The sequence below is a fragment of the Pempheris klunzingeri genome, chromosome 11 (assembly GCF_042242105.1).
Source record: "Pempheris klunzingeri isolate RE-2024b chromosome 11, fPemKlu1.hap1, whole genome shotgun sequence".
NCBI lineage: Eukaryota > Metazoa > Chordata > Actinopteri > Acropomatiformes > Pempheridae > Pempheris > Pempheris klunzingeri.
The window spans coordinates 14320012-14337895 of NC_092022.1; the positions used below are offsets into that span (position 1 = coordinate 14320012).

General features: G+C 40.3%; 1 protein-coding gene across 1 annotated transcript; it reads right to left on the bottom strand.

The window, feature by feature from the left end:
- Positions 1-217: 217 nt before the first annotated feature.
- LOC139209298 (ribonuclease inhibitor-like) lies at positions 218-16077 on the bottom strand. The gene is given in 8 exon segments (XM_070838946.1): positions 218-315; positions 519-686; positions 1676-1849; positions 4997-5179; positions 6177-6291; positions 6294-6340; positions 15266-15440; positions 16074-16077. Coding segments are annotated over 8 exon segments (885 nt in total). The 3' UTR covers positions 218-296.
- Positions 16078-17884: the final 1807 nt, after the last annotated feature.

A 17884-nucleotide genomic window follows, 5' to 3' on the forward strand; every position in this document is an offset into this window, starting at 1 on the left:
AGGTGGCAGAAATGATCGTGGCTCCCTCACGCAGAAAGGGGGGATTTCATGCTGAAACTCCAGTTGCTGGAGTAAAAAAAAAAATCCAGCAAACGTGGGCAGCCAGTATACAATCAATATAGTCTCCTGGCTGATGGAAAAAGAGTTCTCTGATTCTTTCATAACAAATGTGTATATAAACAACCCTCCATGGTAGGAGCTATGTTCTCTGGTTGTATTAACACACAACTGTAAAGTTATTAGCACTTCATGGCCAATGATGAGATGCATTTTAGTCAGATGGACGCACTCCAGGTTTATGCAGTTTCTTCCGTTCTGTATGGATGGACAAAAATTATTTACAAACACATCATCACATTAAGCTTCTGGTCCATTCTTTTCTCAGATATTCACTTGAGAAAGCAGCCATTTATAGATCTGGAGGTTTAAAAGGCCACGAAGAATCTTTGGCTTGCGACTAACTCTGATTTTGAAATACTAATGAAACTGGTGCCGAATGACTCGAGCCCGTTACTGACCTGAGAGTCTCCAGTCTACAGTGCATCAGGACGTCAGACAGCAGCTTCACGCTTGCTTCCTGCAGGTTGTTTTTACTCAGGTCCAGCTCTCGCAGATCCGATGGGTTGGACTTCAGAGCTGTCGTCAGAGAAGCACAGCCCTCGTGTGTGACCCTACAGCATTTCAACCTGCAGAGAATAGACAATTTGTTTGGGGAGTCTTTTCCATTATTGTGACATTTGTTATTATTACTATGTCAGTAAAACATATAGGTCAATATATCCCCAAACCTGTCCTGTTTCTCCAAACTGATTTGATCTCCAGGCTGTTTGGGATTTATTATACCCATTACCTAAGTACAAGCATCATGCACCAGCAACAATAAATAATATTTCTAACTGCAAAATCCACCACAACAGTAGATCTCTTTTCTCAAAAAAGACGTTCTTAAAAGAAACTATTTCTTATGCTCATGTAGAGTAAAAACAGATTCCTTACCTCAGAGTCTCTAGTCGACAGTGTGAACTCTCAGCAGACAGCAACTTAGATCATTTTCACTGAGGTCGAGCTCTCTCAGACTGCAGGGGTTGGACGTTAAAGCTGAAGCCAAAGGAGCACAGCAACTCTCTGACAACCAGCAGCACCTCAACCTGAGTAAAAGAATAAAGTACGCAGTTGGTGAATACATTATTCCACATTGACGTAGCAACGTAAGCCATGAGGATTTGTTGTTGTGTGGGGCTCTGACATCCGTCTCGATTTTATCTGTGTCGAATAGAAACAGCTGTGCCATTCTGGCATCTGTGCTTCATGACAAAAAGTCAGAACAAACACTGGTGATTTTTAAAGGTTAGTTGATGCTTCCTCTAACTTATACAGTGCATTATGTGTATTACAGTCTCTACAGGAGAAATACAAATACAATTCTAATTCCTTTTTCTCCTCTACAAGTGGCATACAAACTATAGGAAACTTGTAGAGCCAGTTTTGACCTTTGAAGGCGTTTAAGGAGATCATATTAAATTTAAGAGAAACACATGAGATCAGGAGTTCAAGAGGATGAAGAGTTCAACAGAGGTGATGACTCGAGAGTTAAGCAGTATGTCAGTCAGTGTGAATCACAATACTATTAGCCTTAAACAACAAAGATTGTAAAACTGGAAACGTGCTGACTGACCTCAGAGCCTCCAGTCTACCATGTGGACTCTCCAGTCCTGTACACAGCATCTTCACTCCTGCATCCTGCAGATCGTTATTACTCAGCTCCAACTCTCTCAGACTGGAGTGGTTGGATTTGAGAGCTGAGGCCAAAGAGGAGCAGCAGTTCTCCGTGAGCCCACATCTATCAATCCTGTAATAGTAGAATGAATATTAAATCAGATATGCAGTACATATAGAGTCTATATACTTGCCTACTCATTTCTGTGGAGCATCGCACAAAATCCTGTGTGAGTTGGTGGGAAGGCTCACTAATCCGCTCTAGAGCTGCCTGCATAAATGGTGGTCTTACCCAATTCTCACATTCTTGAAGTCAGAACTCAAGGTGTGTCTGTGGCAAACTGTGCCCATTGAGGAAAGTATCTATTGATCTTTCTGTCACACACAGACTGAAACTCTTTAAAACAGGCTCAAAAGATGTAAGGGGGTAAAGACAGCCACTTGACCTCTACCCATGCATGTCTGTCTTGAGTGTAAGGGATTTGTCACTTTCCAAAATGCGTGTTTCACCCCGTCCTCCTTAAAGGGTAGAAGCTAAAAATGCAAGGCAATAAACACACCTAACAAAATGTGGATATGGTCTTGTTGTCGGATTGCCATCCTGAGTCACATTTCTAAAATGCTGAAGCAGACACCCAGGTGACGAGAAGCTGAAAATGAGTTATGTGATGACTTGCCACACTTTGAGGCTAACAAAGCTGTTTTGTGTCCACTTATAGTGTGATGAACATTGGCTGATACCTGAGGAAACTGATGGTGTAGAAGGAAGAAGCACATTTTGCTGGAGTTGGAGTGGAACAGCTCGACAGAACTGAGCTAGAGGTTGGTAACTAGTACTACTACTACTACTATTAACTATTACTATTCTCTTGTACTACATTACCTCAGAAATGTCATTGAACTGCTCAACAGTTTGAGAAGGGTGAAAGCCTATAGAGTTTTATGGGAAAGAACTCGTGCTTTGCTTTAATTCATTATATCATCTTCTGGTCACCATCTGCTAAAGCAACAATTATTTTTATATATACAGTGCTGTGAAAAAGTATTTGCCCCCTTACAGATTTCTTCTGTTTTTGCTTTATTGTCACACTTACATGTTTCAGATCATCAAACAAATTTTAATATCACACAAAGATAACCTGAGTAAATACAAAAAGCAGTTTTTAAATGATGATTTCATGTCATGTATTGGTCTGGACATTTCTGCTATCTTGCATAGAGGTGTAATGTGAATTTATTTATATGACGATGTTACAGCCTTATATTGACTGACTCTGTGTTGTCCACCTGTTTTTGATCTGAGCCGGAATTTTCTTTGTTTTGTTCTTTTTCTTTTCTATAAACAAAAAACCAATAAACGTATATGGAAAAAAAAAAATAAGATTTCATTTATTAAGGGAAAAAAGCTATCCAAACCAACCTGGCCCTATGTGAAAAAGTAATTGCCCCCCCTTGTTAAATCATGAATTAACTGTGATTAACCACATGTTTGAAAGCTGAGTTCAATTTCACTTGCCACACCCAGGCCTGATTACTGCCAGAGCTGTAGAATCAAGAAATCACTTAAATAGACAACATGAAGTAGGCTGAAAGATCTCAAAATGCAACACATCATGCCCCGATCTAAAGCAATTCAAGAACAGACAAGAAACAAAGTTATTGACATCTATCAGTCTGGAAAGGGTTACAAAGCCATTTCTAAGGCTTTGGGACTCCAGCGAACAATAGTGAGAGCCATCAACGTCTCATCCAGGAGGTCACAAAAGAACCCCGAACAACATCTAAAGCACTGCAGGCCTCACTTGCCTCAGTTAAGGTCAGTGTCCATGATTCAACAATAAGAAAGACACTGGGCAAAAATGGCCTCCATGGGAGAGTTCCAAGGTGAAAACCACTGCTGACCAAAAAGAACACAAAGGCACATCTCACACTTGCCAAAAAACATCTTGATGATCCCCCACACTTTTGGGAAAATATTCTGTGGACTGACGAGACAAAAGTGGAACTTTTTGGAAGGTGTGTGTCCCCGTTACATCTGGCGTGAAGCTAACACAGCATTTCGGAGAAAGAACATCATACCGACAGTCAAACATGGTGGTGGTAGTGTGATGGTCTGGGGCTGCTTTGCTGCTTCAGGACCTGGACAACTTGCCGTAATTGATGGAACCATGAATTCTGCTCTCTACCAGAAAATCCTGAAGGAGAATGTCCGGCCATCAGTTCGTGACCTTAAGCACAAGCGCACTTGGGTTATGCAGCAGGACAATGATCCGAAGCACACCAGCAAGTCCACCTCTGAATAGCTAAAAAAAAACAAAATGAAGGTTTTGGAGTGACCTAGTCAAAGTCCGGACTTAAATCCGATTGAGATGCTGTGGCATGACCTTAAACAGCCCATTCATGCTCGAAAACCCTCCAATGTGGCTGAATTAAGACAATTCTGCAAAGAAGAGTGGGCCAAAATTCCCCCACAGCGATGTGAAAGACTCATTGCCAGTTACTGCAAACGCTTGATTGCAGTTGTTGCCGCCAAGGGTGGCACAACCAGTTATTAGGTTTAGGGGGCAATTACTTTTTCACATAGGGCCAGGTTGGTTTGGATAGCTTTTTTCCCTTAATAAATAAAATCATCATTTAAAAACTGCTTTTTGTATTTACTCAGGTCATCTTTGTGTGATATTAAAATTTGTTTGATGATCTGAAACATGTAAGTGTGACAAAAAAGCAAAAACAGAAGAAATCTGTAAGGGGGCAAATACTTTTTCACAGCACTGTATACATATATATATATATATATATATATATATATATATATATATATTGTATATATTTTTAAAGATAAGATCACCAGGAGTAAACTCACCTCAGAAACTTCAGACTACATTGAGGACTCTGCAGTGCAGCAGACAGCAGATTTACTCCCAAATCCTTCACTTTGTTTCTACTCAGGTAGAGCACTCTCAAATGGGAGCAGTTGCGGACTTCATAGCTGAGGCCAGATGTGGACAACAGCTCTCTGACAGCCTGCAGCAACTCTAGATTAGAACTCTAGATTAAGAAGTAAAATAATCTATTTAACATTTTTGGAAATCATTTTATATCATCATTTTATTAAAGCAATAGATGTTTTGAATATGGAATTATATAAACTTGAATGCTCTTCTTATACTGTGTGTAACTGTGTATGTGACAAATAAAGGTCTTGAATCTTCTCTATGGGCCCAAAAAAACTCCCTGAACATGACCACAGTAATCACGCAAAATTGCTGCACAAAGTGACCTCAGAGCCTCCAGTCTACAGTGTGGACTCTCCAGTCCAGCAGACAGCAGCTTCACCCCTGAGTCCTTAAGATAGTTGTTGTTACTTAGGTCCAGCTCTTTCAGGTGGGACGAGGTGGACTTGAGGGCAGATGCCAGAGAATCACAACAACTTTCTGACAAACTGCAGTTCTTCAATCTAAAGAAATATGATGAAACAGTCAGATTTCTAGTGGAGTCTAAATCGGTAGCTCAGCATTGCTATGCACTATCATGCTTATAATGGTAGATTATAAACACTGACTATTTAATCTGTGCAGATGAATATAAGACCAGCCTCTTATCAATCAATCAATCAATCTATCTTTATTTATATAGCACCAATTCACAACAGCGTTATCTCAAGATGCTTTACATAAAGAGCAGGTCTAGACTCTAAACTCAACGATTCAGGAATTCAAAATTAAGGATTCAAGAATTCCCACATGAGCAAGCATCAGATATTACATTGAGCAATATTATAGCTGCATAGAAATCATGTCATCATAAAATTCATATAGAACAGTTACAAGCAGATAACCATAAGGTTCAAGCTCCATAAAAATGAGATAAATTCAAGATGCTGGAATAAGAAAACTCCTATGGAGCTACGAGAGTTACTTTACTAAACAGTCGAGGTAACGTGAATAAATGAAACCTGAATACACAACACTGACACTAACACTGACTTTAAAAAACCTACAGGGGGTGCTAGAAGTTCACATGGATCATTTTGGAAAAGAGTTGTTTAACAACAGTCTATGTGAAGAACTTAAAAAAGATGTCCCACAGAAACTGACATGACAGCACAAACACAAATTACAGAACGTCATGCTTTATCTATTACATTTCGATATTTTATCAGTAATTCAGGGTCAATAATTTTAAATTAATTATAGAAAATTGGCCATTTGGGATATTTTACAGTTTATTTACATTATGAATATAAACGACAAATGTTAAACAAAATTTGTAAAGAGGACTATTTTTTCTTTAGTATGTACATGCTCATGAACACAGCCATAACAAATGTGTTGAGTGACTCCTCGAATGTCTGAATTTTTTAACCAGTGCGAAAGAGGAGGAGGAGATGATGAAGAAGAACAAATGGAGGAAGGAGGAGGGGGAGAAATAAAAAGAAGCAGTAAAGAGCAGTCTGAAAGTTCTTCAGTCTGCAGTTTGGGCTCTGCAGCCCGACAGACAGTAGCTTCACTCCTGAATCCAGTAGATAGTCATTGTCACTCAGGTCAAGCTTTCGCAGATGGGAGGGGTTAGAGCCGAGGACAGAACTTCACAATGCCACTCAGACAGTCCACAGCCAGAGAGTCTGCAAACACATCTCGAGTGTAAAGTCAGCATTAACCAAAGCAGCACAGTATTGAGTGAAGCAAACGCTATAATTAATTAGCAATACTACTGAATAATAGTAATACTAAAATGCTAGTGTTTGCACCGTGGGTGCTCTGCCCCTAATTACCACAACACACCACTGTCACAAGCCCATTCAAATGTTTACTGAAGTAAAACTGTTAATAGAAATATTCACCTAAAGATATTACTGTTGGCTGTTTGTTTTTATTGTGAAGCAATGTGTAATGTGTTTTTGAAAGATACTTTATAAATAACCTCTTATTATTATCATTATTATTAGTAGTAGTAGTAATCTTACTCTGATGAGTAACTACAAACTAAAACTGTCAAATAAAAGAAGTGGAGTATAAACATTGTAGTGAAATAAAATTATTTAAAAGATAGGATGAAATTTGTACGTCAAAAATATACTTAAGTATAGTACTTGAGTAAATGTACTTTCAACACGGCAAAGACATTGAAATTTCAATATATTCAAGAATGAAAATGGAATGAGAAGGACCGGAAGAAAATAAATCAGAATGAATAAATTAATCTCAGGTGTCCTGATGTAAAGACACTTGTTTAACACCAGAGGGCGCCATGCACTCATGTGTCCCATGCCCTGTTGCTGTGGGCCACAACTGGTCATTTTATGATACAATATAAATACCAAATCTCATTTTGAAAAAATAAAACACCTTCTATGTAATCTAATAATGCTTTTAGTTATACATTACATGTACAATTTCAGATTTATTTTCTTTGAAAATACCACAAATGTGAACTATCGAGACATTTGTTTATCTGCACAATTTATTGATAAAAACATGGGATGAGCTCTTGTTATTCAACCAGGAAGGTTATTTCACAGGATGTAAAGCAGAAACACACCATCCTGGTGCACTGTGGGCACACACACACACACACACACACACACACACACACATACACACTCTTCCACATCCTGTGGCACTGTGGCAGGCGAGGAATATCCACCACACACACTCACACTGTGCGCCGGCCGGACCAAGGCCAACTGCCTGCTAGTATTTTTATAATCTTCATCCTCCCTGACCTGTTGCTCCCCTCCTGGCGCCAGTGGTCTCAGCCGTCCCCCTGCGATGCCTCAACCTCTCACACACACACACACACACACACACACACACACACACACACTTCCAAACACACATGCTCCTGTACACTCAGCAGCCCCTCCACGGATAATTGAGACCAGCTGTTGCAAGGTGCCTCTTCCCTCGACCCTGCACCCCTCCTTCACCCTGCTGATGCTGCTGCACTTGCCTCTCTGGCAGAAAGCTATTCCCCAGCCCCCCTCCCTCCTTTCCTCCCTCTCCTTTCTCTCTCCAGGCTCACACCCTCTCCCTCTCACATGCCTCTGAGTGCCTCTTTCCATCAGTTGTGTCGATTGACAGATTGCTGCGTTTTGTTTTTATTTTCTTTACCCGTCTCTTGCTAATGGTGCCTCACAAAAGCTAAACTTAATACCATTTTTGTTGCAAGACGTCCTGCTTGTCTTCTTCGTCTTCGTTTCTCAGACTCAAAACACAATAGAGGAATTAAAATCATAATAAACTGTTACAAGACTTTTAACAACACACTTGACAGCCGACTTGTGCAGATTTCAGTCTTGGACAAGCTCACTGTATTCTGGTTTCTTTCATTAATTAGTTTAATGTATCAAATTTGACATATTTCAAGCCAAAGTATCAAACATTCCCTCGTTCAACTGTGAGAATTTGGAGCCTTTTTGTGCCTAATGTAATAGTTAATTGATTATTTTTGGGTTTTGGATTATTGGTCGGGGAAAATAAAAAAATAAGGACTTAACTTTGGCTTTCAGAAATTGAAACAAGCATTTTTCGGACCAAATATTTTTTCAATTAGATTGATGATTAAGATACTCATTATTCTCTGCCCAATGTTAAAAACCATGTGCTGGGCTCCAGACTTTTCCTCTATCTTTCTCTCCCTCCCCCCCAGCTCCCCCTCTGGATTTAAGTGTATCTGAGGGTGAGACATGAACCGGCCAGTGGTGACTGCGAGTCGCTGCTCTGTGGCTGGAATTTGTGGAGTTTGGGAGAGGAATGGAGGAGGCTGGGGGGAGGCGGGGGAGGAGGAGGGTTGGGACAGGCATGTCAAACTCTCTTTTCCAGCTGGTCCCGAGGGGTCAAACTGTGTGTGGATGTGAGCATGTCATGGCCTCTCATTAGGGGGTGAGACGCTGCGGCTCCAGACCCCCATGGTAGGATTGCTGGGTGAGTCTGCAGTGATCCTGCCACTTTGATGCCCCTGACCCCCACCCCCCCACCCCCACCGGGAGGTTAATGAGCCTCAGTGAGCTCTGTAGGCATGCTGTTATTGTGTGTGTGTGTGTGTGTGTGTGTGTGCTGTTTGAGGTGGGGGCATTAAGAAGAGATGCGGGGAAGCTCCAGACCACTGATATGCTTTTTTCTGTAGCGATGAGATCACATGACCAGGCTGCATATGTTTGGCTGTATAGAATAATTTCAATTTAAAGTTATAGTTAAAGTAGCACCTGCTCCTCGTGGTGTCTATTCCCACACAGGGAATAAGCAAAATAACATAACGATTTAAATGCAATGGGTTTTTACTTTTTAGTGACTAAATCAGCACTGAAGACGTAGTTTTTAAGGTGCATCATAGTGGGTTGTCTTCCTGTGTATACTCCTGAATCAATAAGGTGATGGAGGAGAATTTATCATAAACAGCAACTTGGAGGTCCATTTTAGGTAGCAAAGTGAATTTAAAGTGTTGTCTCTTTTATTGTTTGTTCAGATTTCACCAACATTTCTGCAGCTGTCATCAGACCTCGACAGGTGATTTATTAGGTGGATTGAAAAATGTATTTTGAGCCAGTATCAAGCACAGATGTCTGGCTGGAATTGTTACTGTAAATATTTTTCTTCATATTTAAAGCAACATTTACTCTTACATCTGAGGACATGTGGTAGATCATCAGGATTTTCATAGTCATAAACTTAAAACAAAATATAGAAAACTGTAAATATTAATTGTGAGTCAAACAATTTTTCAAAGTATGAAGGGTTTCCTTTTTTCTTTACCACAAGAGAACATCCACAAACTTGGCGAAAAGATCCAGTTTTGTGGAGTTTGGCACTTTTCTTGATGAGTGCATAACCAACAGAATTTGGAAAGCTCTTTTGATGGACACACCTGCATTTTAGACACAACTAGTTTGGCCTTTTTCAGTTGTCTCATGTTGCTTTGAAATCTCAAACAGCTAATTGTCCAACTCACCAGAGCTGCCAAATGTTGCTGAGTCTAAAATGACCACTGTTAGGCCACATTAAGGCAAAATTAAAATCTTTTAGCGCCTAAAGTTGAGATTGATTCGTTCCTTTTACCGTCCGTAATTACTGACCATAATTACTAGTCCCTCTCGACTTTTTCCCCATTTCTGTTTATCTCCAACATCTGAAAATTGACCCGGCACTACTTCACATAGCTGAACAGGCAATGAGACATGAATGTGTTGTTTTGGGTGGGGCACTGCAAGCCCTGGCCCGCAAAAGGAAGGCATGGCAGTCCAAAACAGGTGCTCAGACTCTCTTTTTTCCTCATTTCTTTTCATCATTCACTCCCTTTCCCTCTTTCTTCTCCTCACACCTGTTGAGGTGTGAGGACTCATGCTGGTTCAGCCGAGCAGCTTAGCCAAGCCTGAGCTATGGGTTATTACTTAACTAGTATACACTTTATCTACTCTACCCCCCCCTTCTGCATTACCCCCTCAGTCAGTTCCTGCTCTCCCTTGATGTAAGGTGTTGATTTAGGAGTGATTCGTTGTGTGTTTCTTAGCACTGCAGCTTTGGCCAAAAAGGGGGAAGGGACAGAAAGACAGAAGTGGGAGTGTGACATGGCATGTTTATAGAGCAAACGAGATACCCTGTAATTACTTCTATTTAAGAAAGAAATCTTACAGATGGTAAAAACTAAATGAAACACAACCTGTCACATTATATATGTGCCATTAGAGCTGAATGCTTCAGGTTTTCCCTGTAAGGAAATAACTTCTGTAAAAGCCAAAGTGGCAACACAGACCGCCAGTGTTTTGATTCTGCTCTGGCTGATGGCTATAGGGGTGTCGGGTGGCCTCTGCCCCCTGGTGGAGCACCTTACTGGGGCCGCACTAAGTCCTCAGCCCCCTGTTGTCACCATGACAGGGATCCAGATTTACCCAGCTGTTTGGCATGTGTGGGTGTGTTTTTATTCTACAAGTTTGGACCTAAAGAAGAGTATCACTGTCCATTGAAAATCAGAGTTGGCGATTCTCATTTATTCAGATTAACTGAATGATTAAATGTTCCTTAATGATTTCGAAAATGTTCCTACTTCTTAATCAAAATAAGCCACTTAGAATCCTATTAAATCGTGTGAAACCTGTAGCTCATAAAAACAAAGACATCTCATGAAAAGTTTTGGAAATACATAGTTTTCACTCACTGAGGTAACTCGCTATTTTTAAGGAGAACACACACAGTAGTGCCAGCCTGATGATAAAGCAAACTTTCTGCCATCACATCAGTTGTTTACTGTTGTTAAATTCAGGGGTTTTTTTTTAAATCAGAGCCTCCCCTGCACCCCCTACGTTTCTCTGTTCTCTCCAACATTCAAAAATTGAAAAAGAATTACATTAAATGGGAGGAAATCCTTTGTCTACAGTTTTACTGACATATTAACATCACTAAAAAACATATATGTAGTTTTTAAGGATGTTTTTACATTATCTGTGTTCATTTCCCACTAATATGTGATCTCACCTTGTGGTTCTATCACACACCACTACATTATGCATATTATCTCATTTACCACCACTGTGTCTCTACTCAGCACTGCTTGTTAGCAGACAATGTAATTTCATTACAGCCACCTATCACTTGATTACAAAACCAGCTTTTCCAGCCATGATAGATATTTTGTGGTGTAATGACATGGGCTATGGAAAATGCCCCCCTCCGTTTTGTTTTCCTCCTCTCTATTAAACACTCCGTTGTGAGGTAGAAACAGCAGTGATTTGTGGGCTTTGTAACTCGTGCCAGCACTAACATGGAAAAATTGGCTCAAGTTGTCGAAAACTGACAGCCTCTTTGTATCATCCCATAGCTGGTAGCTGAGATATAGAGGCGTAATATGATCTGTAATAAGTACAGTTAAAGGGTATATCAAAGATATAATGCATTCATTGTGATCCATTTTATTTCTTACATTTAAAATGTGGCATTTGAAAGCAAAGCACAAACCCAATTGAACGGAGATATGTAAATCAATTCAAATGTCAGTGCTACATTTACACATCATTGTGTTGAAATAAAATCAGCCATTTCTTCTGCAAACAGAAGAACATTGTAATATAAATGATTTTCCTTATAAGAAAATCCCCATTTCGTTCACTTTATATTCATGATCATGAGTTATAATTTGAAATATTTTGGTTTGACTGCCTGACTTTCTTTCTACCTCTGCAGGCTCACATTTTTTACACTATGGTGACACCAACTTGCTTTCTCTGAGAAACTGAAACAGACACTTTATCTGTTTAACTGTGATTGAATCTATCGGTGAATCTCAGCGGAGTGGTATCATTCCAGTGAAAAGGTTTTGTGTGTGTTTGTGTTTGTGTGTGTGTGTGTGTTTTTGGGTAGCTGCCATGTGGGAATCCTCTCAGTATTCTCCACAGGAGGTTGTTTTCTCTGGGTTTCAAAAAAACAAGCTCTCAGGTAATGACTTCAGTGTGTTGGTGTGTTTTTATTTCATTTGTGTGACACTAAATTCAACTTCAGTCAACACAGACATACCATGTGGAAGTGATATCCTCCTTTAATGCACTTTAGCATCCAGGGACACAGCGTATACATAATTGTTTTCAATAGATGGTGCATGTCTGTAAAGGTGGTGTATGTGTGTGTTTGTGCTTGTTTGGGCACATGTGCGTGCATGCATGCCACCCTGTACTCCTCTCATCTGGTTGGGCCCTCTAGCTGGTAATCTGAGCATAGAGATTAGAAAGAAAAACAGCAGAGAAGAATGTCTTTGGTTGAGCCAGCGAGGAATTTACAATGGCCTTCAGGCTGCTTTGACCTCTCCCTCCTCTCCTCTCTCCCACTCTCTCTCTGTCTCTCACACTCTTAGCTAGTCTCAGTTCTGGACATCATTTTTTATCAGTTGTGATAACGTTTTACTCACCACCTTCAGTTAAGATCTGAAGACGCAGTTACATTGCAAGTCATGTCGTCGGACATTAGATCGCACAGATTACCTTTAAACCTTTAGTCGTGACGTATTATGTCATTTGCTGGAACTAAATCAAAACTGGCACACCTGCCATGTTTTAGTTTTCATCTTAAAGTTCTTTGCATAGAAAAAAAATCACTGAAGAAGTGATGTTTATCAAACCCTCAGGAATTTGACTAAATGTAGCATTTTCATATGCAGTTTGATTCTCAGACACATTAAGACACTGTCTTAAGAATAAACAAGCAAAATGATCTCAACCTTGATAAACAGCCCTCTATAGTAATACTTATTATTATTTGTTGAACTATGTATAGATTCTCTTTGATGTACTTTAAAGTGTTTTATTTGTCAGAATAATTGTGGATGTAATTCCTCAATAAAGTTTTTACATTTTTAATTTTTGTTTTTAAAGTTACAGTTAAACTGCAGGTTACAGTTACAGCATTTGTGATGTGATATAAATGTTGTGTTATTATGTATTTTCTGGTGTAGAACAGGGGAAAATCATAACTTGAATAAATGGAGAGGAGTTACACATCAAAATAGTTTTTAACATAGAAACAATAACTGCAGCCAAAATACTACATAAAAATGTTACAACGACACAATGTAAATAAAAATAGATAATACATAAATAGGTAAATCAGTTTTAAAAAGTTCTACAGAGACTTTAGATGTATTTCAGACACTCATGACCTTTTTAACTGGTAGCTACTTTGAAAGATTTGCCACAATAAGATAATTCAAGAAACATTTTGATCTAAGTATGTGGAATTTTGTTAATAATAGGATTCAAAAAATCATGTCTTTTCAGGTGGGGGTGGAATTTGAGCAAAAATGTACAATAATAAAATAAGTGTTAATTTATCAGCATATCATAAACATGCCATTTTTGTATTGTATGTATTGTTGTTATATTTTAAGAAATCTGAACATTTGTGTTGCTCACCCCATCAGACTGCAGTGATGTCATTGCATCACTCACATCTTTGCGGTGACTTTTTAATTCCTCTTTACAATCGATGAAAACTTCAAAAATAAGAAACTGTTGTTGTTGGACATAGAGAGACGATACGTCCCCATCTGTTGCCACAGGGATGTAATGATCTGAAGCAGCTCTCCAACAGCTTGCAGCGATGGGCAGAGATGACACCATGTTGTAGGACAGACAGGGAGTTTGAGGTGCTTCGATGGAGTTCTAGTTTCAGAGGGACAGCTGTGTGGATATTTAAGACAAACTGGTTACCAGACCACCTGATCTGATCCTCCTCGCTCCGTCACAGCCCAGCAACCTGCCTTCCTCTGAGACAGACCTCGGCCAATGTGTGTGTGTGTGAGAGACCAAAAGAAAGAGGAGGGGTATACAGGTCTGTGCACAGACGAAGGGGACAGGTGTTGGGGACAGGAGGTGCCGTGTGGCCCGGGGGTGTGGTCAGGTGGTGACACACCTGTCCCTACTTGCACAAGGGGGTCTAGTTACACACACACACACACACACACACAAGCATGCACATCAGCCTGACCATGTGTTCTGACATGCAACGCTAAACCAAACAGCCTCTCATGCAATGTGAATCTGCTCACCATAACAAACCAGGGCTGATTCTTGTTATGCCAAAGAAAACATGGCAAGCTCAGCTCTGTGGCAAAGAAATGTGATCATTATGTGAGAGAGAGGTGAGGGGGCACATGAATTGAGCAGTAGACATGCAATACAAGGCTCTGTGCAGAGATTTTGTTACCATGAAAAGGTGTGTGTGTGTGTGTGTGTGTGTGTGTGTGTGTGTGTGTGTGTGTGTGTGTGTGTGTGTGTGTGTGACAGAGAGAGAGGGGCAGCAAGTAGAAAGTGTCTCTGGATGTGATTAGTTATTGCTTTTCATGTAAAGTGTCTCCATACTCTGTGTGGATCATGTGGCTTGTTTTTCTTTTGAAAAAGGGGAGCAAAAAGTTCCACATCGATTTACCATTTTATAAGAAACGGGATTAAAGTCAATGCAGCAGAACCAGAGATATCATCTTTTTAATTCCATCCATTCTTTTTCCTTGTCATAATTCACTTCTTCAAGAACTCGCTTTTTACTCATTCCACTCACCTTCAACACCAGAAATGCAGCAATGTTTAATTTTTTTAATTTTTTACATATGCAGTAGTACTCATCAAGACCTGTAAGCAGATTTTCATGTATACAATTCGTGGAGTTCCCCTTTCAAGACAACTTGGACATACTGTCTGCTCCAAATGTACCTTAATCTAACTTTTTCAGTTGATTTTGAATTCAAATTTATGATTTCTAATGCAGAGTATAAAATATCTTTCTGCTCTCTTTTTAAAACAGTGTAAATGGACACCAGCATGTGTGGCACATGCGGTGTTTCTGTAAAACCTTGCCGATGGGGGAGATAGCCGTCTGGCCCTGGGGTGTGGATTTCAGGCAGGTGCACTTGCCTGCCCTGCGGCTCCTCAAGGGACAGGATAGGACGGGACAAGGAGGAGGAGGAGGAGGAGAAGGGAGGCAATCTTTGCTCTCTGCTGTCACACACACACACACACAGACTCTAGCTCCCGAACTCAAAGACTGATCTCCACCCGTCTTGGCCCCCCTACCCAACACCCTCCCCACCATATCCCTCATTGACTGGAATGCGTCGGGACAATAGAACTGTCCTGGTCCTTCGGCTGGCGCCCCCCTGGGCCCACACAGGCCCTGACAGGAGGACAAAAGTGCACCTTGCACCTCTCAGCACCACCAGCAGCACCCTGGGGGCAAATACCTGAATACCTGTGGTAAATAAGAGGCAGAGAGGGAGAGAAAGAATGACACAACACGAGGCAAGAGAGACACAGAGGAGAGGCATCAATGAAAGAAAAGGAGAAAAATATTCGGCACAGGAGATTTTCTGCTCTCAGCTGCCAAGTGTAACACAGACTCATCCAGAGGTCCAAGCAAAGCACAACAGCAGTCTTCCTATTTTCATACCCTCTCCCCGCTTATTATTATAATTCACCGTGTCGCTCATCCTTTCATATCTATTCTGACACCTGCTTTCTTAGTAACATCCCCTCAGTATGAACTATCCACATATCCTATTCTCTGTCAGTACTCTCTTATTCTCTCATGTCATGACTTGCTGGCCGCTGCCTAGCTTAGCCTGTGTGTGTGGTTTGTGCACATTTGGCTCTGACACTCCTTTTCTTGCACCACATTAGAGCCTGGTTGGTTCACAGACACAAAATCACATTAGATGCCACTGACGCTGACACATCTGTGTATCAACTGAATGTGCGGGTGATCACTGATTTCATTGGTTTCCTATTAACCAATAGTTCTCAGTAAATAAAATCACAAGGAGTTTCCCTCCAAGCAAGCCCTGTAATTCACTGACCTGCCCCCCCACCCCCCACCCCACCCTACCCATCCTCTGGGTGAATGTGTGTTAATCAGTGCAATGAAGTGTGTTAAGCCACGGTCACATTACCACTGATGCAACCACAATCACTTTGCTCCACTCAACAAATGTGGGCATAGCAAGGCTGTGAGGTCATACTACTGGGACAAGTGCTCTGGAAAGCAAATTCTTAATAAAACAACATACAGATACTTCAACTTTGCACATACTTGAGGGAAATAATCTTCATGATCAATGTCACTAATCAATATTGTTGTTTTTGTAGTTGTCTGTACATCAGCTCTTTGCCTCCAGCTATTGAAATAGCATAAAAAAACTAACACCCAACAGTTATAAATTTAGAGTCTACTGAGAATAAAATAACAAGTTCATGGAGTAAGCCATCTCCTCCAGTGCATCGCCACTCACTAAAGCACACTGTTTCCCTTTTCATTTGCATAACCTAATATTAATCAGATAAAGTGTAATTGTACCAGATGTCCAGAAGCTGCAAGATCTGACTCAGACATGTGTGATATTCAAGCCCAAGGTCACTATTACATGCACCTCTATTTGTCAGTCAGTCCTTTAATTAATTTGAAGTAGCAATACCACCATGTAAAATGCTCCATCGCAAGTAAAACTTTGCTGCATTATTTTATGAACCAGTTTTCATGTGTTAAATCAGATAAATGTAGTTAAAAAAGTACTTCTTTTAAATGTAGTGAATTAGAATTATAAAGTAAACTTACAAGTTTCATTACACTCAAATAAAACGCAAAGTTGAGCTTAGCCTTAGACTTTCTTTTATTGATCCCCCATAGGGGGAAATTCACATGTTACAGCAGCAACAATAGAAAAAAAAGAGTGACGAAAGCAACAGTAGAAAATAAGCAATAGCAAATAAGTATATGTTGTGATGATAAATAAATATTTACACTATGGACATGGAATGTACAAGTATGGACAGAAATATGAAAGGAATGGAATGATACAATGCATTAGTGAATAGTTGCTTTCCATCAATGATTGTCTTGTTTAATTCACAATCAAGTTCACCAGAATTTCCTCAAACGGACTCTTAAGAGCAATATGCTACCATATTTCACCTCTTGTATGAAGTACGCCATAATAATTATTTGCACATTTATATTCATGCATGGCCCTCTTCATTCAGGAGATGATCTTCAGCTTCGCCAAATCTTAAATAAAGATTAAACTGCTTGCAATATTCTTTATAAACACCTGTTTGCTTTATGCGGTAAATGGATTTAAGTTAGTAAGTGTCTTGATTTGGAGTATTTATTTAACTGAATATGTAATAGAAGATTGTATCCACATGGCCCCTACTTTCTCTACATGCCCTCTCCATGCTTGCATGAGTTCAACTGTCCCTTAACTATTTCGGTGCAATGGAAACCTGCATGGCTGCAGCTCTGGATGGCACCAGGTTGGAAACCTATGTTATACACAACACATCTCATCTATTTACTCTCCTGTCCCTTTACGGCTCATCCTCCACCCTCTGACCCTGTGGGACAGAGAGGGTCTGTGTTTAGGAGGAAACACAGCACCAGCCACATAACAGACACAGATGCATGCACACACACACCATTGAAGGTTGGACAGCAGGAGTGCGGAGGTGGGCGGGAAATGGTGTGTACCCCCTCCTGGAGGCCATATCCTGTCCTTGGGCAAAACTGGTTTATTTGTCCAGAGATCTGAGCTGTTTGTGTGCATGTGTGTGCAGAAGCAACAGTGTCGGTATGCACATTGAGACTTTATGAAGTCCTTAAACTATCCAGAATGGTACAAAACTCTCACAAGACAAGCATCC